The sequence below is a fragment of the Zeugodacus cucurbitae genome, chromosome 5 (genome assembly GCF_028554725.1).
Source record: "Zeugodacus cucurbitae isolate PBARC_wt_2022May chromosome 5, idZeuCucr1.2, whole genome shotgun sequence".
Lineage (NCBI taxonomy): Eukaryota > Metazoa > Arthropoda > Insecta > Diptera > Tephritidae > Zeugodacus > Zeugodacus cucurbitae.
The window spans coordinates 25,017,876-25,040,784 of record NC_071670.1 but is presented as its reverse complement, the minus strand read 5'-3'; the positions used below and the strand labels follow the sequence as shown (position 1 = coordinate 25,040,784).

Genomic DNA, 22,909 nt, shown 5'->3' with positions numbered 1-22,909 from the left:
ATTATTCAAAACTCTAACAAACATAAAATATTTTGCTAGCAGGAGCGTAAAATACATTTGATATATCATTTGTAATTACAATAGATTATTTAAAACAAATAAATCGACCTATTTATACATTTTTCGAGCAAAACAATTCACTTTAAATAAAATATATAAATTTTATTGAAGTGAAAGGTTATAGTACGGCAACAACCCTGCAAGACAGGTACCGGCGAATTCTTCGGTGAAAAGCCAGGGAGCGGTACTACGCAGCAAGTCATGGGTACTGAAACTCCAACACATTCAAAGAAATTTTAATAACACCACTACATACACACATATGCAACAAAGGGCGAAATGTGCATAAACATTTACATGTTTTATTTTAATCAGTGATCGGCAGCCTAATTAAAGTTTAAATTCTTGAAGCACGTAATTATTGAAAACATAAAATAAAAGTTTTCTAAAGCCAAAATATGGAATTGAAGAGGGTGATACGGTAGTACTTCATTGCACTGTCAATTCGAAGCACGCAATAGAAGCTACGCCAACAATTAATTTTCCACACAGATATTTCAAACCTCCTATGGCGCGTTAAAGGTACGCAAACTTATTGGTGTCACTTATGGCGTAGAACTTTCGAAGCGATGGAATATGTGCAGCAAGCAAATCCAGAACTATGAATGGAAACGTTGCTAGATGGAACTCAAATCATTTACACACCAGATATTAAGTTTAACGTCACTTTTTTACGTGCCATTAAACCTTTTGGTCAACACAAGCACGAGAATTGGAACGACATGGTTTAGGTGCTTTTGAAACCGTTTATTATCACGACGTGTGTCAACGGGGTTTAGCCAATGAGCTAGAGGCCAAAGCAGTTTCAGTATTTTTGGGCTTACCGGCACTTGGCCGTGCCATTAGCAGCTAAAACACAAAAATTAAAGGGTCAATTTAAGTGAATGTTTGTGCTCATAGAAATATAAAAACTGTTTGTATGTTTAATTAGGAAGACTTTTTTGATTCATTTTCACATTGTATTGAGGAACGTTGTTGTATCTCTTTACAAGGACATAAATTCACCGAAATTAGTTCAATGGAAATACTACAGCAAGAGTATGGATGCTAAGACTTGAACGGTGCCGTGCTAGATTTAGAATTCCTGAAACATAAGGTAATTATAACCAACTTTTATTACAAACTTTATAAAAAATCAAATTTTACTTTATATTTTATAGAAACCCTCCTCCCAGATGAATCTAGTACTAGTGAAATTAATGAAAGAACAAATCTTATAAAAACTCCTAAAGAAACCAAAAGAGTCCTCACATAATGTGCGCAGCTTACACTTTCTGCCCGCACCGGGTATTTGACATTTGCCAGTCTTCCTAGTGTAGTACGATAATATATGTATAAAGTTAATATAATAATAAACACCTAAATGGCATTATATTTTCAATAAATATGTAATATAATTAATGATTTTGTTATTAAATTCTCATTTGGGATTTTGGTAGAATTAACCGAAAATACCGGGTATAGTTTCTGGGCTTTTGTGGGTCGCAGTATTGAAAGTGCACTTGGAGTTTTCGTTCGCAGTTTTGGGTCTTTCACCCGTAATAGTACCGAGAACAGTACTGAAAGTGCACATGTAGTTTTGGTTCGCAGTTTTGGGTCTTTCATCCGTGATTGTACCAAGATCATTGCCCGAATTGTGCAAGAGGTATATATAAATTGTTAAATGATGAATGTAATGTGCAAGAAAGGGATGAACGATCACAAGTACACAATAGTTTCGGGTACTTCTGTCAATTCGCCCTTAAGAATGGCATAGAAACTTTCATTGAAACTACTAGTACCGTTCCCTGGCATTTCACCGAAGAATTCGCCGGTACCTGTCTTGCAGGGTAGCAGTTTCAATGAAAGTTTCTATGAGATTCTTAAGGGCGAATTGACAAAAGTATACGAAATTCTTGTGTACTTGTGATCGTTCATCCCTTTCATGCACATTACATTCATCATGTAGCAATTTATATATACCTCTTGCACAATTCGGGCAATGATCTTGGTACCATCACGGATGAAAGACCCAAAACTGCGAACCATATCTCCACGTGCACTTTCAGCTATTTTCGGTTAGTTCTACCAAAATCCCAAATGAGAACTTAATAACAAAATAATTAATTATATGTCATATTTATTGAAAATATCATGACATTTAGGTGTTTATTATTATATTTACTTTATACATGGGATGGGATCATGTGTAGAAGTTCACGTAAAGGTTAGTTTCCAGCTCTCAAGAAAAAGCTCAAGAAATTATCGGTATTGTTTCTTTTGTATGAAATAGTAGTAAGCAAGAAATTTTGACATTTCATATTGCACCGTGAATGTTAAACAATGGAAGAAGAAGAGTGTGAAAAATTCAACACAAACAAAAAAGAGATTTATTTAAGCAAGAGTAATTGGTAAGTTATTTAAATTTATTTAAAAATATCGTGATTAACTATTTGTATTTATTTTTCAGGTGGTTTTTAGTTTCTAGAATGGAAGACGATGAGTAAATTTTATACACTATTTCACCAAATTATAGTTTTTATACAAATATATTTTCTTATATTTTAGGCTAAATTTGATGATATTGATGAACTGTGATGCTTTCATGACCATCATGGAATCTGGAAGCAACATGAAAAATCGCAGGAAAATGTGTCATTGGGTGAGCCCTTATCTCAAGGCAAGAAATGAGAAGGGGAGGTTTGCCACCGATTTCGAAAACTTGCGGAATGATCCAGCTCGTTTCGTAGAAAATTTCCGCATGCCGCCATGTATTTTTGATGAGCTGGGAGATGCTAGAGCCACATCTGCTTCCAAAGCGAAATAGCAGACCAAAGGATTTCATCCCAGCTAAAGCCAAGTTTGCAATTGTACTAGAGTATGTTATGAAAATATATAATATATTATATTAGCACAAATAGGATTTGACCGCCTTCTTTTTTCAGGTACCTGGCTTCTGGAGATTTACAACGCCATATTGCCTAATGCTACCGAATTAGTAAGCAGCATTTTGGAAGAATCGTGTCCGACGTGTGTAAGGCAATATGCTGCGTATTGAAAAATGAAATACCAGAGTGGACTGAACACACGTTGTTGGAAATATCTAATAGCTTCCGAAAGCAATGGAATTTTCCGAACTGCGTCGGGGCTATCGATGGAAACCACATATCTATCAAAGCCCCACCAAAATGTGGAAGCGTGTTTTATAATTACAAAGTAAGTAAATATGTCTGTATATGTATAGATTATAATACCCTCGTACGCTAGGGTATGAAAATGAGTAAAATCGGTTCAGGAATTACCTCATCCCTCACATACTATATATGCCGATTTTCGTTATTCTATTGGGCTTTATGAAGAATATCTGGGTTAAATTGTGTGTTATCTCAATAAAATTACAAAAATTTATTGCGAGAGTATAAAATGTTCGGTTGCACCCGAACTAAGACTTTCTTTACTTGTTATTAATATGCTTTTATTATAGGGATTCCATTCCATTGTGTTAATGGCTATATGTGATGCCAATTATAAATTCACATACTTGGATATTGGCGCTTACGGAAGTGAAGGAGACTCCAATATTATGAAGAATTCAAGTTTCGGTATCAGCATTCTTAATGACAGCTGCCAATTTCCGGCCGACGGCTTTATCGATGGCAAAAAAGTACCATATTTCATTGGAGGAGACGACGCATTTCCACTGTGTAAACGTATACTGAAGCCTTATAATAGCAAAAACCTTTCCAAAGAGGAAAAAATTTTAAATTATCGTTTAAGTAGAGCAAGACGGTGTATTGAAAACGCGTTTGGAATTTTAAGTGCAAAATGGCTTTGCCTGAGAAAGGTATTATTTTGTCATCCGGATCGTGCACAATCGATTGTTTCAGCATGCTGCTTACTACATAACTACCTGATCAATAAATGTCGACCGGCTTATAATCCTCCTACCTTCTCTGGATTCGAAGGCATCGATGGGGTATGGGAATCAGGAGAATGGGAAACTCTACAACAAGAAGACCCTTTAAATGAATTAGGTGCCTACCGGGGAAGAGCATCAGATTATGGCAAATAGGTACGAAATGTCATAAAAGATTATGTAAATTCTACATCTGGATCTGTTCCATGGCAAAATAATGCAACATTTCTTTGAATTTCCCATTATTCATGTTTATTTATAAAAAAATACTCACTATTTATTTTATGTATACCAATATATATGTTTTTTATTAAAAAATAAGTTTAATGTTTCTAAATTTCATGTTTATTTATTTCATAACTAATCATAAGGTAAAAGTGTATAAAAAGTTAATTGTTAGTTTTATTTCTGTTCCTTATTCTATTTTTTTGTTTTAAGTTCATTTACTTGCTGTAACAGCATACTGTTAAATTCCATACACATATCATCACCAACTGACCGTGGAAGCTTATTCAACAACCAGTCAAAACCAGCAAGGACTTGTGCATATGGTGAGTTCTTCTTTCCTGCTACCAAATCCTCTTGTTTCTTCAAGATGTTATTGAATCGACTCCATGCCTCATCATTTTGGCTTCCGCTAAATTTCCGCTTACTTGTGGTGGGTGTTGGATTCTGAAAAATGCACAAACAAAAAATAAAACATATTCATTTACATGCACATTATATACACATGATATACACTTACATAATCATATTGCGGAACATTTAACTCCTCCACATCCGCTCTATTTATGGGGGAAGATGAATCGAAATCTTCAAAAACTGGACTTGTGAAAGTTCTGCGAAAACAATGCATAACTTCATGAAATTTTAAAATAATATTAAATTTACTTACTTTCGTTTCTGTGATACATTTGGCAAAAATGCCATTTCTTCAGCAAACTCCCAATTAACAGTATCTGAAAACAAAGGCTCCTCCAGCGTTTCTCCACCAGCGCTACCACTTTTGTGCTTGCGGGCCACTTTGGCGTGATAGCGATAGCTCTCCCGTAAGCTAATCCACCCAGCTTTGCACTCACTAACTAATACAAAATAAAAACAAGTTAAGAGATTCATAAAATAAAAGTTTAATTTATATACACTTACCAGTTTTGCCAAGGGAATTGCTTATGTGGACCCAGGCCTGCTCCACAGTATTTTTATTTGAATGCAAAACGTTAGTAATGTCCCATATTCGGGGCCATCTTCCACTTCTTTAATTAAGTTTTGTTTTTCACCTGTAGTGAAATTTCCAATTCGCCTTTGCCGCTTTGTTGTAGGTATTGAGTCTTCCATTTCTAATGTTTAAGCCAAAGAATATATAAAATTCAAATCAAATTCAAATAAAACCACAAACTTGCTTCTTCTTCCCGCTCAATTTACTTCAGAAATATATAGAAACTGTTATGTTTCTTCGCAAAACCAGTGTTGCCTATCCACAATTTATAAAATAAAAGTAGAAAATATAATTACTGAATTTCTTGAGAGCTGTATGTTGCCACAAGAAAATTTAATACAAGAAAACTTCTTGAGCTTTTCTTTAGTGTTTTTTTGTATGGAGTTTTTGCTTTTCTTGAGAGCTGGAAACTAACCTTAAGTGAGGAAAGTTTTTGATGGTCATTCACTTGGGAGTGGCCAGAAACGATTCTTCTCCACATGATTCAAGCAACTCACGACCAAGTATCCTCTGGGTAGCTAACAAACATCCGTTTGAATGCGAGCTAAAGTGAGAAGGCGAACCCGCTCCTGCGGTTGTGCGTAGGGTTTGGGACCCACCACATAAAAACGAAGTATCAATGAAAAATCGAAAGCCTCGGATGAGACAGCCCCCTTTTGATGACGACCCCTGCAAACGTTTTAAGGATAATGACATCACCGCCATCCAAGAAGTGCGATGGACGGGACAAAGACGGAAGAAGGTGGGTGCTTGTGACATCTACTACAGCGGCCATATAAAGGAGTGCAAATTTGGTGTTGGATTTGTGGTGGGAGAGAGACTCCGTCGCCGAGTCCTGGCATTCACCCCGGTGGATGAACGTCTAGCCACAATCCGCATAAAAGCGAGGTTCTTCGACATATCGCTTATTTGCGCCCACGCCCCAACGGAAGAGAAAGGACGATGTGACCAAAGATACTTTCTATGAGCGCCTAGAACGTACCTACGAGCGCTTCCCCCGCCACGATGTCAAAATCGTGCTTGGTGATTTTAACGCCAGGGTGGGTAAAGAAGGTGCCTTTGGCAGAACAGGCGGAAAAATCAGCCTCAATGACGAAACATCGCCAAACGGCCTGAGGCTGATCGACTTCGCTGGGGCCCGAATTATGGTCGTCTGTAGTACCAGATTCCAGCAAAAGAAAATACACCAAGCTACTTGGCTGTCTCCTGATCGAAACACGCGTAACCAAATCGATCACGTTGTGATAGACGGAAGACATGTCTCCAGTGTTTTAGACGTGCGTACGCTCCGAGGACCAAATATAGATTCGGACCATTATCTGGTTGCAGCGAAGATACGCACCCGCCTCTGTGCAGCAAAGAATGCCCGTCAACAAACACAAGGAAGGTTCGACGTCGTAAAGCTGCAATCGCAACAGACAGCCACGAAATACTTTACTCGACTTGCACTCCTGCTCTCTGAGAGCACTCATCAGCATCTCGGTATAAGGGAACTGTGGAACAGCATCTCAAACTCACTGCGAACCGCTGCAGCCGAAACAATTGGATTTCGGCGATGACAAAAAACAAGCTGGCACGATGAGGAATGCCGTCTCGCAGCGGAGAGAAAACAGACTGCCTACCTCGCAACGTTGCAAACAACCACAACACGTGCGGGATGGGATAGATACCGAGAGCTGAAGAGGGAAGCGAGACGCATCTGCAGACAAAAAAAAAGAGGCCGAAATGCGTGAGTACGAAGAGCTTGAGAAGCTGGCAGACAGAGGTAATGCTCGAAAATTTTACGAAAAAATGAAGCGCCTTAACGAAGGTTTCAAGACCGGAGCAACCTCATGTAGAGACCAAGATGGTAATCTGGTAACCTATGTCCAGGGCATACTGGGATTATGGAGGGAACACTTCTCCGACCTGCTTAATGGCAGTGAAAGTACAACACCAGGAGATGGCGAACCCGATTCCCCAATCGATGACGATGGCATAGATATTCCATTACCCGACCATGAAGAAATTCGAATAGCAATTACCCGCCTGAAGAACAACAACAGGGGCCAATTGATTACCGGCTGAGCTATTCAAATACGGCGGCGAAGAACTGGTAAGGTGCATGCATCATCTTCTTTGCAAAATATGGTCGGAAGAAAGCATGCCCGACGACTGGAATCTCAGTGTGCTCTGCCAAATCCATAAAAAGGGAGATCCCACAAACTGTGCCAATTACCGTGGGATAAGCCTAAATATCGCCTATAAGGTTCTATCGAGCGTACTGTGTGAAAGACTTAAGCCCACCATCAACAAACTGATTGGACCTTATCAGTGTGGCTTTAGACCTGGAAAATCAACAACCGACCAGATATTCACCATGCGCCAAATCTTGGAAAAGATCTGTGAAAATAGGATCGACACACACCACCTTTTTGTCGATTTTAAAGCTGCTTTCGACAGCACGAAAAGGATTTGCCTTTATGCCGCGATGTCTGAATTTGGTATCCCCGCAAAACAAATACGGCTATGTAAACTGACGTTGAGCAACACCAAAAGCTCCGTCATGATTGGGAAGGACCTCTCCGAGCCGTTCGATACCATGCGAGGTTTCAGACAAGGTGACTCACTATCGTGCGACTTCTTTAACTTGATGTTGGAAAAAATAATACGAGCTGCAGAGCTAAATAGAGAAGGTACAATCTTCTACAAGAGTGTACAGCTCCTGGCGTACGCCGATGATATTGATATCATCGGAAGCAACAACCGCGCCGTTTATTCTGCTTTTTCCCGCATGGATAAGGAGGCGAAGCGAATGGGTCTGGAGGTGAATGAGGACAAGACGAAATATCTCCTGTCATCAAACAAACAGTCAGCGCACTCGCGTCTTGGATCCCACGTCTATGTTGACAGTCATAACTTCGAAGTCGTAGATAATTTCGTATACCTGGGAACCAGTATCAACAACACGAACAATGTCAGCCTCGAAATCCAGCGCAGAATCACTCTTGCCAACAGGTGCTACTTTGGACTGAGTAGGCAATTGAACAGTAAAGTCCTCTCTCGACGAACCAAAATCAAGCTCTACAAGTCGCTTATCATTCCCGTCCTGCTTTATGGTGCAGAAGCTTGGACGATGTCAACATCAGATGAGAAGACACTACGAGTTTTCGAGAGGAAAATTTTGCTCAAGATTTATGGTCCTCAGAATATTGGCAACAGCGAATACCGCAGACGATGGAACGATGAGCTGTACGAGTTATACGACGACATTGACATAGTTCAGCGAATAAAAAGACAGCGGCTACGCTGGCTAGGTCATGTTGTCCGAATGGACGAAAACACTCCAGCCCTGAAAGTGTTCGATGCAGTACCCGCCGGAGGAAGCCGAGGAAGGGGAAGGACTCCACTCCGTTGGAGGGACCATGTGGAGAGCGACCTGGTTACACTTGGAATCTCCAACTGGCGCCGAACTGCGAAGGAAAGAGAAGAGTTTCGCGCTTTCATCGATTCGGCTATAACCGGCTAAACGGTTGAACGCCAATAACATACATACATATTATCGTACTACATTACATACATATGTATATAGTATTGAATAGTTGAACAATTTTTGCTATCGGACCAAGGCTACCCCGTGTGACCTGGAAGTGTAAACTGCGCACATTATGTGAGGCCTTGTTTTGGTTTCTTTAAGAGTTTTTGTAGGATCTGTTCTTTCATTTATTTCACTAGTACTAAATTCATCCAATTTCTGTGAGGAGAGTTTCTATAAAATATAAAGTAAATATTTAATTTTCACACCATAAATGATGATAATAATTACCTTATACTTCAGGAATTCTAAATCTAGCACGGGTAAGGTTCTAGTCTTAACATCCATGCTCTTGCTGTAGAATTTCCATTGAACTAATTTCGGCAAATCCATGTCCTTGTAAAGCGATACAACAACGTTATGATTCCTCAATACAAGGTGAAAATTAATCAAAAAAGTCTTCCTAATTGAACATACAAGATATTTTTAAATTTCTATTATCACAAACATTTACTTAAATTTACCCCTTAATTTGTGTTTTAGCTGCTAATGGCACGGCCAACTGAGGTGCCGGTAAGTTCAAAAATACTGCAACTGCTTTGCCCTCTAACTCATTGGCAAAACCCAGTTGACACACGTCGCGATGATAAACGGTTGCAAACGCACCTAAACCATGTCGTTCCAATTCTTCACGTGCTTGTTGCACTCGCACTTCGTGGATGTCAAGTTTATGTAGATGGCCAAATGGTTTAATTGCATATAAAAAATTTGGTTTTGCACCTGAACTAGTTCCGATTCAACTACATATAACTGAACCAGGACAAATTTCAAATTGAAAAACATACACACTTTTTATTTACAAACAAATTAAACTTACGGCGATTTTAAATTTATACTCATTTTTATAAGTGGTGCACATAGAACAACTCGAATTAAGCAACGGAAGGAAAATATAAACTGCCTACCTCGTTTATTAACATTTCATCAGCCAGTACCTAATAATAAATTAAAAAATATTGTATTTAACAAAATGCCATACAACACGCAACTAACTCATACATCACTACACATGCAAAGTTTTTCAACACATTCGCAATAGTAACTTTTTAAAGTTAAATGGCAAATCTCCCCAGCAAGTCATGGGTACTGAAACTCCAATACATTCAAAGAAATTTTAATAATACCACTACATACACACATATGCAACAAAGGGTGAAATGTGCATTAACAAAGTTCTCGTCTTTGATCAAGTTTTGTTTTGAGCTATATCATGGCTGCTTGTGAATTATTATTTTGCGTGTTTTATTTAAATCAGTGATCGGCAGCCTAATTAAAGTTTAAATTATTGAAGCACGCAAAATATGGAATTGAAGAGGGTGATACAGTAATACCATTGCATTGTCAATTCGAAACACGCAATAGAAGCTACGCCAACAATGGTCAACATGAAGGGAGAAACCATTGAATACGTAAATAATTGTTGAATATAATAATATTATCTTTCCTTAAATTCTAAAATTTTCCATACAGATATTTCAAACCTCATACGGCGCGTTAAAGGTATGAAACCTAATTGGTGTCACTTATGGCAGCAGCGTAGAACTTTCGAATCGATGGAATATGTGCTACAAGCAAATCCAGAACTATGGATGCAAACGCTGCTACATCGAACACAAATCATTTACACACCAGATATTAGGTTTAATGTCACTTTTTTACGTGCAATTAAACCTTTTGCTCAACACAAGCCCGGGAAGAACTGAAACGACATGGCTTAGGTGCTTTTGTAACCGTTTATCATCGCGACGTGTGTAAACTGGGTTTTACCAATGAGCTAGAGGGCAAAACAGTTGCAGAATTTTTAGAATTACCGGCCCCTCAGTTGACCGTGCCATTAGCAGCTAAAAGTCAGAAATTAAAGGGTAAATTTAAGTGAATGTTTGTTCATAGAAATTTAAAAACTTCTTGTATGTTCAATTATGAGGATTTTTTTGATTCATTTTCACCTTGTATTGAGCAATCATAACGTTGTTGTATCGCTTTACAAGGACATGGATTAACCGAAATTAGTTCAAAGGAAATACTACAGCAAGAGCATGGATGTTAAGACTAGAACGTTGCCAGTGCTAGATTTAGAATTCCTGAAACATAAGGTAATTATTACCAACTTTTATGTCTAATTCTAATTCTAATTTTACTTTATATTTTATAGAAATCCTCCTCCCAGAAAATGGATGAATCTAGTACTAATGAAATTAATGAAAAAACAGATCTGCCAAATCTCCTAAAGAAACCAAAATAGTTCTCACATAATGTGCGCAGCTTACACTTCCAGGCCGCTCGGGGTACTTGACATTTGCCACTCTTCCTCCAGCCTTTGTCAGATAGCAAAAATTGTTCAAATATTCAATACGTTTTACATATGTATATAGTGTAGTACGATAATACATTTATAAAGTAAATATAATAATAAACACCTAAATGGCATGATATTTTAAATAAATATGAAATATAATTAAAGATTTTGTTATTAAATTCTCATTTGGGATTTTGGTAGAACTTACCGAAAATACCGGGTATAGTTTCTGGGCTTTTGTGGGTCGCAGTACTGAAAGTGCACGTGCAGCTTTCGTTCGCAGTTTTGGGTCTTTCATCCGTGATAGTACCAAGAACAGTACTGGAAGTGATTGTACCAAGATCATTCACGGAATTGTTTAAGATGTATATATAAATTGCTAAATGATGAATGTAATGTGCAAGAAAGAGATGAACGATCACACGTACACAATAGTTTCGGGTACTTTTGTCAATTCGCCCTTAAGAATGACATAGAAACTTTCATTGAAACTGCTAGTACCTCTCCCTGGCATTTCACCGAAGAATTCGCCGGTACCTGTCTTGCAGGGTGGTGGATAATCGCCACATGGTGTAACAAGTGTTGCAGCAAACTCAAATAATGCATATTTAAATTCAGATAAAGGCTAAATCGCACAACGCAACTGGCAAATAACAAGGTTTGTTCTACGAATATAGATATTTTAATTATATCTAACCAACTATAAATATTTTTCAGTACAACAAATTACATCGGACTTTTGGAGTAGCAGTTTCCCTACTTATTTTCGACGTACTAAACACAGATTCTCCTATATTGCCCTTGGATCTACACAATAAATAGTTAACATAATAACAGAGCTCGAAAAAACAAAAAACGCAGATGTGGTTTATCCTTTTTCTGATTTGACTATGCTGAACTTACAATTTATCATTTTCAATATTATCATTGTTAATTTATAAATTTTGAACGTACGCAATAACACTAAATTTATTAATCTAAATGTGAAATATTGTTAATTAGCATCTATATACAAACGAACGTACGAATATTTGTTACAATCGTAACAGTAGTGAAATTTACAGCCCTATTCTCATGCCCTGCTGAAGAGGGAAGCGAGATGCGTCTGCAGACAAAAAAAGAAAGAGGCCGAAATGCGTGAGTACGAAGAGCTTGAGAAGCTGGCAGACAGAGGGAATGCTCGAAAATTTTATGAAAAAATGAAGCGACTTAACGAAGGTTTCAAGACCGGAGCATCCTCATGTAGAGACCAAGGTGGTAATCTGGTATCCGATGTCCAGGGCATACTGGGATTATGGAGGGAACACTTCTCCGACTTGCTGAATGGCAGTGAGAGTACAACACCAGGAGATGGCGAACCCGATCCCCCAATCGATGAAGATGGAACCCGACCATGAAGAAATTCGAATAGCAATTACCCGCTTGAAGAACAACAAAGCAGCGGCGGCCGATAGATTACCGGCAGAACTATTCAAATACGGCGGCGAAGAACTGATAAGGTGCATGCATCAGCTTCTTTGCAGAATATGGTCGTGCTCTGGCCAATCCATAAAAAGGGAGATCCCACAATCTGCGCCAATTACCGTGGGATCAGCCTCCTAAATATCGCATACAAGGTTCTATCGAGCGTACTGTGTGAAAGACTAAAGCCCACCGTCAACAAACTGATTGGACCTTATCAGTGTGGCTTTAGACCTGGAAAATCGACAACTGACCAGATATTCACCATGCGCCAAATTTTGGAGAAGACCCGTGAAAAGAGGATCGACACACACCACCTTTTTGTCGATTTTAAAGCTGCTTTCGACAGCACGAAAAGGAGCTGCCTTTACGCCGCGATGTCTGAATTTGGTATCCCCGCAAAACTAATACGGCTGTGTAAATTGACGTTGAGCAACACCAAAAGCTCCGTCATGATTGGGAAGGACCTCTCCGAGCCGTTCGATACCAAACGAGGTTTCAGACAAGGTGACTCACTATCGTGCGACTTCTTTAACCTGATGCTGGAACAAATTATAAGAGCTGCAGAGCTAAACCGAGAAGGTACAATCTTCTACAAGAGTGTACAGCTCCTGGCGTACGCCGATGATATTGATATCATCGGAAGCAACAACCGCGCCGTTTGTTCTGTTTTTCCCGCATGGATAAGGAGGCGAAGCGAATGGATCTGGAGGTGAATGAGGACAAGACGAAATATCTCCTGTCATCAAACAAACAGTCGGCGCATTCGCGTCTTGGCTCCCACGTCACTGTTGACAGTCATAACTTCGAGGTCGTAGATAATTTCGTATACCTGGGAACCAGCATCAACAACACCAACAATGTCAGCCTCGAAATCCAGCGCAGAATCACTCTTGCCAACAGGTGCTACTTTGGACTGAGTAGGCAAATGAAAAATAAAGTCCTCTCTCGACGAACCAAAATCAAACTCTACAAGTCGCTTATCATTCCCGTCCTGCTTTATGGTGCAGAAGCTTGGACGATGTCAACATCAGATGAGAAGACACTACGAGTTTTCGAGAGGAAAATTTTGCTCAAGATTTATGGTCCTCAGAATATTGGCAACAGCGAATACCGCAGACGATGGAACGATGAGCTGTACGAGTTATACGACGACATTGACATAGTTCAGCGAATAAAAAGACAGCGGCTACGCTGGCTAGGTCATGTTGTTCGAATGGACGAAAACACTCCAGCCCTGAAAGTGTTCGATGCAGTACCCGCCGGAGGAAGCCGAGGAAGGGGAAGGCCTCCACTCCGTTGGAGGGACCAGGTGGAGAGCGACCTGGTTACACTTGGGATCTCCAACTGGCGCCGAACTGCGAAGGAGAGAGAGAGGGGGCGCACTATCTTCGATTCGGCTATAACCGGCTAAACGGTTGCAACGCCAACCACATACATACATTCTCATGCCCTCACAAAAATCACCACACTCACTATTGTGAGGTTTTTGGATTTTGTGATGATTACCTTATGCTGGAAAAAATTCAAAAGCTCAAATGCTCACAATTTTCTCAAATATCTGTGACGTGTGAAAGCAGCCATCACAATACAAAAATATTTGTGTTTGTTTTGGTTTTGAGCAATATTTGTAAACAAATGTGTAAATATTTGCGTGGTATAACGAGCATGGAGGAATTGTTCTTTAAAAAAATGGCCTCTATAAAAGTTCAGTTATCGAATAATTGTGTTTAACCGAATCTGGAGCAATTTGGACGTACCTTGCATTTTCATTTGTTAGCGATTTGCTGCCTAAGTCCTAAAACTCTAGAGTCCTAAAACTCTACGATCCGATAAGGACGCATTATTTTTGTAAAGCAAAGGACACTGACGCACAGCCTCTATAGACGAAGATTTACAGCCAGGTTATTTTTATACTCTCGCGACAAAGTTGCTACGAGAGTATTATAGTTTTGTCTACATAACGGTTGGTTGCAACTCCAAAACTAAACGAGTTAGATATAGGGTTATATATATCAAAATGATAAGGTAACGAAAAAAGTTCAAATCCGGACGTCTGTCCGTCCGTCCGTGCAAGCTGTAACTTGAGTAAAAATTGAGATATCTTAATGAAAATGAAATTGGAAGACGTATTTCTTGGCACCATAAGAAGGTTAAGTTCGAAAATGTGCGTAATCGGACCATTGCCACTCCCACAAAATGGCGATAACCGAAAATTTGGTACAAAGGATTGTTCTAGGAAAGGGCATATTTGGACGTAATTTTTTTGGGGAATTGGGCGTGGCCCCGCCCACTACTATGTTTTTTGTACATATCTCGCAAACTAATTAAGCTATATCAAGGAAACTTTCTAGAGTCGTTTCTTTTAGGTACTACCTTATACCGTCCAAAAATGAAGGAAATCGGGTCATACGTCCCACCTCCCATACAAAGGTTATATTGAAAATTACTAAAAATGCAGTAAGTTCAGTAAGGAAAACAACCAGAAACCTTAAATTTCATTGTAAAGATGGTACAGAAGAGCTGCTCTCAAAATGGTATACAAAATTTTAAATGGGCGTGGTTCCGCCCACTTATGGGTCAAAAACCATATCTTCCTTACTTGTTTTATAATTCTTTTGTTTTTTAACTTTCGACTGTAAGTACGCAATTTCATTTGTTTCATTTGTTTACAAATTTTACATCAATTTGTATTTATTTTGAATTTATTTCTTTTGAAACAACTGTTTGACAGCAAAATGCTTTTTCTCAATTGGTGACTTTTTTAAGCTTTTTTCTTATGAGGTCCGAGCCAGAATAGACTCACAAAATATACGTCACAAGAAACCTCACAAATTTTTCCTCACAACTCAGTTATGAGGTTTCTTCAGAATAGGGCTGTTAATTTGTATTAATAACAACACAAAAAAAAACCATAATTAAAACTTTTGAGAAATTGTAAGTTATAAGAATTTAATAATTAATACTAACTTTATATATAAATTTTGTCAATATATTATATAAATTATAGCCGCAAAAACGTTTGTAAAAATGAAAGTTTACTTTCTACTGAAATGCTAGTATTTAAAAATTAATCTATAATTATTATTAAAAATGTATAATACCATACTAATTTATAAATGTAAATACCTCATACAATTAAATAAATAAAAATAAAACAATTTCAATTTTTCATTTTTAAACGAAAAAGTAGGTGACCTATTGAATGAAGACCAATGAACCAAATTTAAGTAACGAAACGGTGACCCAACAAATGACCAATACCTGTGACTAAGGGGCAACCCTGAAAATGATAAATCGAACAATCTTCACTGATAGATGGCTGATTAAATAGAAAAAGTATTACAAAGAGCTCTGCTAACCACAGAGTGACAAATGCCTTTGCAAAACAATGAAAAATTAGAGCAGAAAGACACATTCAGAATTTGCATCAAAATCAATTAGAGAGAGCGAGCAAGATATGCCGTAAAAGAGGCCAACATGCCGAAAAAGAGGAGAAATGGTAACTTTTTTCCTGCTCTAGAACAAGAGAAACCAATAAAATTATACAATCTTTTTTACTGGTAACCAATACACCATAAGATAATTAACTCTACTCGTCTTGCAGGGCAGTGTCTCCTATGATGCCCTTGGATCTACACAAAGGATAAATAACAGAGCTCTAAAAACAACAACGCCGCCTCAAGCGAAGTTCTACATCTTCCTTCTGATTTCATTATGCAGCCATTATTAGGCTGAATATACAATTTATCTTGCATATGCAAGATTTGCACCAAAATCAATGAGAGAGAGCGAGCGAAATAATCACATCGACATGCCGTAAAAGGGGAGAAATTGTAACTTTTTTCCTGCTGCTAGAACAAGAGAGGCCAATAGATAATACAAGCTTTTTTTACTGTTAACCAATACATCATAGGATAAGTAACTCCACTTGTCTTGCAGGGTAATTATATTGCAGCGAAGAAAACGAGCTTAAATAATAAAAATAAAGAAATGTTGGTAGGTATTCTAAAGAATGTGACGGTTGTTCTGTTTATGTATCCCAGACGAATGTTTAAAAATTTACAACTTCTTTGCGTCTTTGAATCCAAGTTCGAATTTCGGAGCGTAAACTTTCGAAAGCTATAGCATAATATCATGTTCCTACAAAAAATTTGATATGATAAGATTAAATTTAAATACTTCACAAAACTTCCCTGTTCTCACTACGGTTGAAAATTTATAAATCAGCTGTTTTTGACTCATATACGTAAGAGTGTTTCTGTACTGTTAGCTAGCAAAGTTTCTGCTGTGAAACTATGAAAACACAAGTTATGAGTTATTACCTGTTTTCGATTGGTCACATCTCTGCTCGCTATCTTTGGGCGCTGCTCGTCTGTAAAAAAAAAGTTATCTAGTTGAATTCGTACAGGAGAGTATGCGGATACCTCATTAAAAATGCTATTGCCGCTTGCTGAGTGCTGCGAAATTTTCTTTTACATATGTATACTATTCACAATGGTAAAAACGACTCAAAGGACAAATTTTATACAAAAATGACAGTACAAATATATATGTTTGTTGTTTTTACTTTGAAATACATTATAGTTTATTAAATAACACGTAAAAATCTTTTTGTAAAGATTTAGGTATTTCTCCACGTAAGAAAATAGTTCAGCACTATTGCGCATGATTAAGGAGACGTTTTAGCGCAAGATTACACCATAATTGCTGCCTGTCTGTTCTCTATAACGCTTGGCCAATCGATGACAGCTATTATAAAAATTAAATAACTTTTTTATTGTCATTCATTGGCTTAAGTTTAAAATATCTTTCCAAGTAATTTATTCAACATTATATCGATAAATTTGAAAAATATAATACGGTTGACACTCTTCTTCTTCTGAAAGCCAGCAGCAGCCAGCGCCTACTAGCTGTAAATAAACACTCTTCGCAGGTGTTGATCGAAGCAGTGACATTTTTTTGACAATTTGTAGTGAAAATCAGCTTGGAATGCGAAATCTTGTTAAATCCAGCGGTTTAGTGATTTAAACTACTCAACAGCCTAAACTTCGCGGATTAAAGTCCATAATATAAGTGCATGTGTATTAAGGCAGTAGTCTGCTTTAGAAGCCGAAAAAAAGCGTTTTTTAGCATTTTTTTTTTGAAAGGGAAGGAAATGATTGCGGTAATTTTAAGACGATAGTGTACTATATTTAAGGCTTAAAAACAATATTTATTATTAAAAAATATTGAATTTATTTCAAAGTTGTAAGTATTTTTCTGGAGCGCCTGGAGTCTGTAATTGTAGATCGGTGCCGGTGATGGAGGTCGTGCGATACATATGAATCAGTCGAACCACATTTTTTTTTTTATTTTTATAAGTTTATGAACTAAAAAAACACCGAAAAAGTTAGAAAATTCCAAATTTTTCCGAAAAAAATCACTTTTTTAAGAAAAAAATTGACTTTAAGTTGCAAAACAAGTAGTTTATATAATACGTCAAATGCGAAAATGTTCCATACAAGCCATTGATTCCGATCGTTCGGTTCGGAAGCTATATGCTATAGTGAACCGATCTGAACAATTTTTTCGGAGATTAAATTGTTTCTATGAACAATAATTCACACCATATTTCGTGAAGATATGTAGTAAAATGCAGAAGTTTTCCATACAAGCCCTTGATTCCGATAGTTCAGTTTGTATGGCAGCTATATAATGTAGTGGTCCGATATCGGCATTTCCGACAAATGAGCAGCTTCTTGAAGAGAAAATAACATCTGCAAAATTTCAAAACAATATCTTAAAAACTGAAGGACTAGTTCGTATACATATATACAGACAGACAGACGGACGGACAGACAGACGGACGTGGCTAAATCGACTCAGTTCAACATACTGATCATTTATATATTTATATGCTTTATAGGGTTTCCGACGCTTCCTTCTGGGTGTTAAAAACTCCCTGACCCTGTTCAGGGTATAAAAATCGATTTTTTGAAGCCTGTAAAGCTCATCTGTCAAACACACGCATTCGCGTGCTACGTAGCTTCAGCTCTTGGTACACGTATTCCTAGGAATCATAAGAAGGTTGCTTTCGTAAATTGGCGTAATTGGACCCCTACCACGCCCACAAAATGTCGAAACCCGAAAAAATATACAGTGCTCTAACTAAACCGTAGATAAAGATATGTAAGTAAAATTTGTTACCAAGGATCGTACTAGGAAGGGGCATATTCGTATATATTTTTTTATTTGGAAAAGTGGACCACCCCTTCTAAGTTTTTTGTACATTGCTCATAAACTACGAAAGCTATATCAACCAAATTATTTAGCACAGTCAGGAAAGCGGATTATAACCATGCTCACCTCCCATATGGAGGTTGTATTGAAAACTACTAAAAGTGCTTTCATTGTAAAGATGGTAAGAAAGGGCAGCACTCAAATTTATATACAAAATTTGAAATAGGCGTGGTTTCGCTTTTTGGGTGAAAAACCACGTCTAAGAAACTGATCGATAAATTTAAACGAAATTCTGTTAGAACCATTTCCAAGTCAAACAAATTCGTTGACTTTACAATTTATAAGTTAAGCACCAGGTAAAATATCGGTACAATACTTCAACGCAGATGAGTTCCTTCTAATGCCAATATTTCCTCTAGCCCCCATATACCTAATTTTCGTAATAAAAACTTCCGGTGGACTTTATAGAGAATATATTGGTTAATACGTGATATATTCTTGCCAAATTCAATAAAAAATTCTTGATATAATGTAGCATGGCGGCAAAATAGTTGAAATCGGTATAATTCCTGGCGACTTCAGCCCCCCAAATACTGTACATACTGATTTTCGTAATTCTAGTTAACTTTATGCCGAATATATGGATCAAATTGCATTTCATCTTAATAAAATGAAAGAAATAAATTGCGAGAGGATATTCGGTTACATCCAAACTTAGCCCTTCCTTACTTGTTTTATTTTATCTATCAGCTGTTAAATCGTAAACAATACGCAGCCGAGAGGGGTTCATGGAGAACTGTCAAGTAGTTCCCGTGGTGAGTTTCTTTTGACATCCAAGATGGCTGACTTTTTACCGGTAAATGGTTGCATTGTAGAATTTTTGCGAACTGTATAGAAAAGTTGTACAAAAAATACCGATTATTTGAAAGTATTTAATATTTTTTCGATAAAAAAAGAGTTCACCTTTTTAGTAATTGTTGCAATACCACGTTCTACTTCCAAATTTAAGAATAATGTTGACGCCGCCCCCGCCTAATTTCACTGCCACGTCTGTGTCGGAAGAGAGATCACTACTTCGAAGCTTTTTCGAAGTCTAATTCGAACGCAACTAAATATTTGAAGTTGCGCTCTTGCTTTGCTTATTCTTACTTCTCCCTTCCTTTGCGACATCTCAGCCGATCCAGACGTGGTAAGTGTAATTCCAATTAATTTAATAAAATTATATTTGTTACAAAGAATATTTGTTCTTTTTTGGAAAAACTTTATGTGGAATCATTTGCGCCTTCTATTTCCCCACGGCCAACCACAAATACGAAACGTGAAGCACATTGTACTCCACCACCTGAGCTAACAAATAATGAAAGCATTTATTTGGCTTCTTTTTATCTAATGTGTGGTAAGTTATTTGACAGTTTCCCTAGTTGTTGTTTTTTGCTTTTCATAATTAAAGCTTTATTGGGATAAGTGTGGCAAAAGAATAAAATGAACGAGATATAAAGAGGCAGAAAATACGTATTAATAATGAAAAAGTGCACAAAGAACCGAATTTATTTTCATATATCTAGTAAATAATGTATTGTACTAACTTGAAAATATAGTTTAATCTTTAATTTATATGATCACATTATATAGCGTTAGCTGTTTAATAAGATATTGTAAGGGTAAAACATATCTCATATATTGCAATTTATCTACATAAATGCAGTAAATTGGAAAATAATGATATGACATACAGTTAATATTTAAAAGAAAAAAGTTTTAATGTGTTGCCTAAATATAGACAGTACATAAAATTGATAATGTAACAAATTTATATCATTATTATAAGTAGGGTTACTTTATTAACTGCTTGATCTCTCCCATGTTTATTCATTGATGAACGCGCGTAAAATGGATTTGTATTTGGTGTACAGTAGTGATGAGCGATATTGCTATTTTTGAATCACTGTGATTTCAGTGATTGCTACTTTTAAATCACTGTGATTTTTTATTGCTATTGCGATCACAACAAAAAAAACGAATTTATGAGAATTTGTACTCCAATTTTTTTTAATTTTTTACATATACATTTTTATTAATTTTAACAATATCCAAAATTTATCTGCTTTTCTAACCACAATGAACTAATTAATACATTTTGGGTACATTTAACTGCTTTTGTAATCACCGTATCCAAAATTATCGAAATCACAACTAAAATTTTTACTGTGACCACTGAACAGTGATTGCTACTTTCGAACTGATATTGTTACTAAACAGTGATTGCTCCTTTCGAACTAATACTGGTACTGAACAGTGATTACTACTTTCGAACTGATATTGTTACAGTGATCGAATTGGAATCACTGAACCAAAGAACGTATAATAATTACGTATTATTACGAATTATTATACGTTCTTTGCTTTTGCTACAGTGATCGAATTAGAATTATTGAACTGTTATTGCTATAGTGATCGAATTAGAATTACTGAACACCTATATGTACTGTGATCGAACAAAAGCACTGAACTTCTCTATAGCTACTGGGATCGAACTCAAATTACTTTACTGCAATAGCGATTTTAAATCACTGATATTTACAAAAATTGATCGCTGTTGCTATAAGCGATTTTTCAATCACAGTGAAAAAATCACCGGTAGTGAAATATCGCTCATCACTAGTGTACAGCGAAATATATAATACATATGGCCGATCGAAACCACATGTACATATGTCGTGTATGGCTTCATTTGTATACAATTTTCCATATTTCCTACAATAAAAATATACACATGCATATTTACTTATGTATACATTGTATTTTCCATTTTCAACTTTGTCTATAAATACTTCAAAATAATTAAATTATAGTACAGTTAAAATTACTGTTAATTCAAGTTTGAATTGAAGCATTCAAGGTGTACGGACGTGCTTTTTAATTCGCTCCGTGAAATCTAATTTTATATTTTCTTTTTACAAAAGTAAATAAACATCAACATAAATATCATCGGTTAAATTGTCAACAAACAATCAAATCAAAATACTGTGCACAAAAATTACCATAAAAAACATAAACAAATAGTGCACAAAACAAAAATATAAAAACAATAAAATCAAGCAAACAATAATGAGTGCTGCGCAGCCTCACCAGCAAAGCCGTAGGCATTCCTTAAATGCCTACTTCAGTTTTGTGGAGCCAACAAAAACAACTCCTGCCAACAAAAAAAGCAACGGCGGTGATGAGTCATCGCAGCGATCAGCTGAATTGGAACCGAAGCAAAGGACGCAGTCGGCAGCAGCAGAAGTAAACAGCAATCGCGCAACAACAAATGCGCTGATAGCGACAAGTATGCAGGTACCAACAAGCAAAAGAAGGTGAGAATGTACAATGCAAGAAAGGACCATCTATTCAGACAGGTATTGACCGCTACATAAACACAAAAAGGAAATCTAGTCCAATTAAATCAGCGGTATGTATGTATGTGATTGGCGTTGCAACCGTTTAGCCGGTTATAGCCGAATCGACGATAGTGCGCCACCTGTCTCTCTCCTTCGCAGTTCGGCGCCAGTTGGAGATCCCAAGTGTAACCAGGTCGCTCTCCACCTGGTCCCTCCAACGGAGTGGAGGCCTTCCCCTTCCTCGGCTTCCTCCGGCGGGTACTGCATCGAACACTTTCAGGGCTGGAGTGTTTTCGTCCATTCGGACAACATGACCTAGCCAGCGTAGCCGCTGTCTTTTTATTCGCTGAACTATGTCAATGTCGTCGTATAACTCGTACAGCTCATCGTTCCATCGTCTGCGGTATTCGCCGTTGCCAATGTTCTGAGGACCATAAATCTTGCGCAAAATTTTCCTCTCGAAAACTCCTAGTGTCGTCTCATCTGATGTTGACATCGTCCAAGCTTCTGCACCGTAAAGCAGGACGGGAATGATAAGCGACTTGTAGAGCTTGATTTTGGTTCGTCGAGAGAGGACTTTACTGTTCAATTGCCTACTCAGTCCAAAGTAGCACCTGTTGGCAAGAGTTATTCTGCGCTGGATTTCGAGGCTGACATTGTTCGTGTTGTTGATACTGGTTCCCAGGTATACGAAATTATCTACGACCTCGAAGTTATGACTGTCAACAGTGACGTGGGAGCCAAGACGCGAATGCGCCGACTGTTTGTTTGATGACAGGAGATATTTCGTCTTGTCCTCATTCAC

The 22,909-nt window shown here is 37.4% G+C and overlaps 2 protein-coding genes and 2 pseudogenes across 4 annotated transcripts; 2 read left to right on the top strand and 2 right to left on the bottom strand.

Annotated features, from left to right (window-relative positions):
• The first annotated feature begins 2,117 nt into the window (after positions 1–2,117).
• On the top strand, positions 2,118–4,292 carry LOC105220211 (putative nuclease HARBI1; annotated as a pseudogene).
• A 1-nt stretch (position 4,293) lies between these two features.
• Positions 4,294–6,618, bottom strand: LOC128922296 (uncharacterized). 3 transcript variants are annotated; one of them, XM_054232254.1, is made up of 5 exons: positions 5,468–6,618; positions 5,102–5,292; positions 4,851–5,037; positions 4,701–4,794; positions 4,294–4,627 (listed from the first exon to the last, which is right to left on the bottom strand). In XM_054232254.1, the coding sequence occupies exons 3-5, from the start codon at positions 4,883–4,885 to the stop codon at positions 4,376–4,378; spliced, it is 381 nt and encodes a 126-aa protein (XP_054088229.1). In that variant the 5' UTR covers positions 4,886–5,037; positions 5,102–5,292; positions 5,468–6,618; the 3' UTR covers positions 4,294–4,375. The 3 variants fall into 3 exon arrangements, with proteins under 3 accessions (XP_054088229.1, XP_054088230.1, XP_054088228.1); XM_054232255.1 differs by having other exon boundaries at positions 4,847–5,037; positions 5,102–6,618; XM_054232253.1 differs by having other exon boundaries at positions 5,102–6,618.
• Positions 6,619–8,421: 1,803 nt separating this feature from the next.
• LOC128921992 (tRNA (adenine(58)-N(1))-methyltransferase catalytic subunit TRMT61A-like) lies at positions 8,422–9,481 on the bottom strand (the record flags this gene model as incomplete). The annotated part of the gene is made up of 3 exons (XM_054231155.1): positions 8,422–8,919; positions 8,977–9,148; positions 9,210–9,481. Coding segments are annotated over 3 exons (597 nt in total), but the record flags the coding sequence as incomplete, so codon positions are not given.
• Positions 9,482–10,051: 570 nt separating this feature from the next.
• Positions 10,052–10,987, top strand: LOC128921991 (tRNA (adenine(58)-N(1))-methyltransferase catalytic subunit TRMT61A-like; annotated as a pseudogene).
• Positions 10,988–22,909: the final 11,922 nt, after the last annotated feature.

What these genes read in the sequence shown, in the direction of transcription:
- LOC128922296 (XM_054232253.1), bottom strand. Translation starts at nt 4,885, where the DNA reads ATGGCATTTTTGCCAAATGTATCACAGAAACGAAA. An exon ending in AATGTATCACAGAAACGAAA is followed by an intron (nt 4,795 to 4,850) that starts GTAAGTAAATTT and finishes TTGTTTTCGCAG; the next exon opens with AACTTTCACAAGTCCAGTTT. An exon ending in ATGTTCCGCAATATGATTAT is followed by an intron (nt 4,628 to 4,700) that starts GTAAGTGTATAT and finishes TGCATTTTTCAG; the next exon opens with AATCCAACACCCACCACAAG.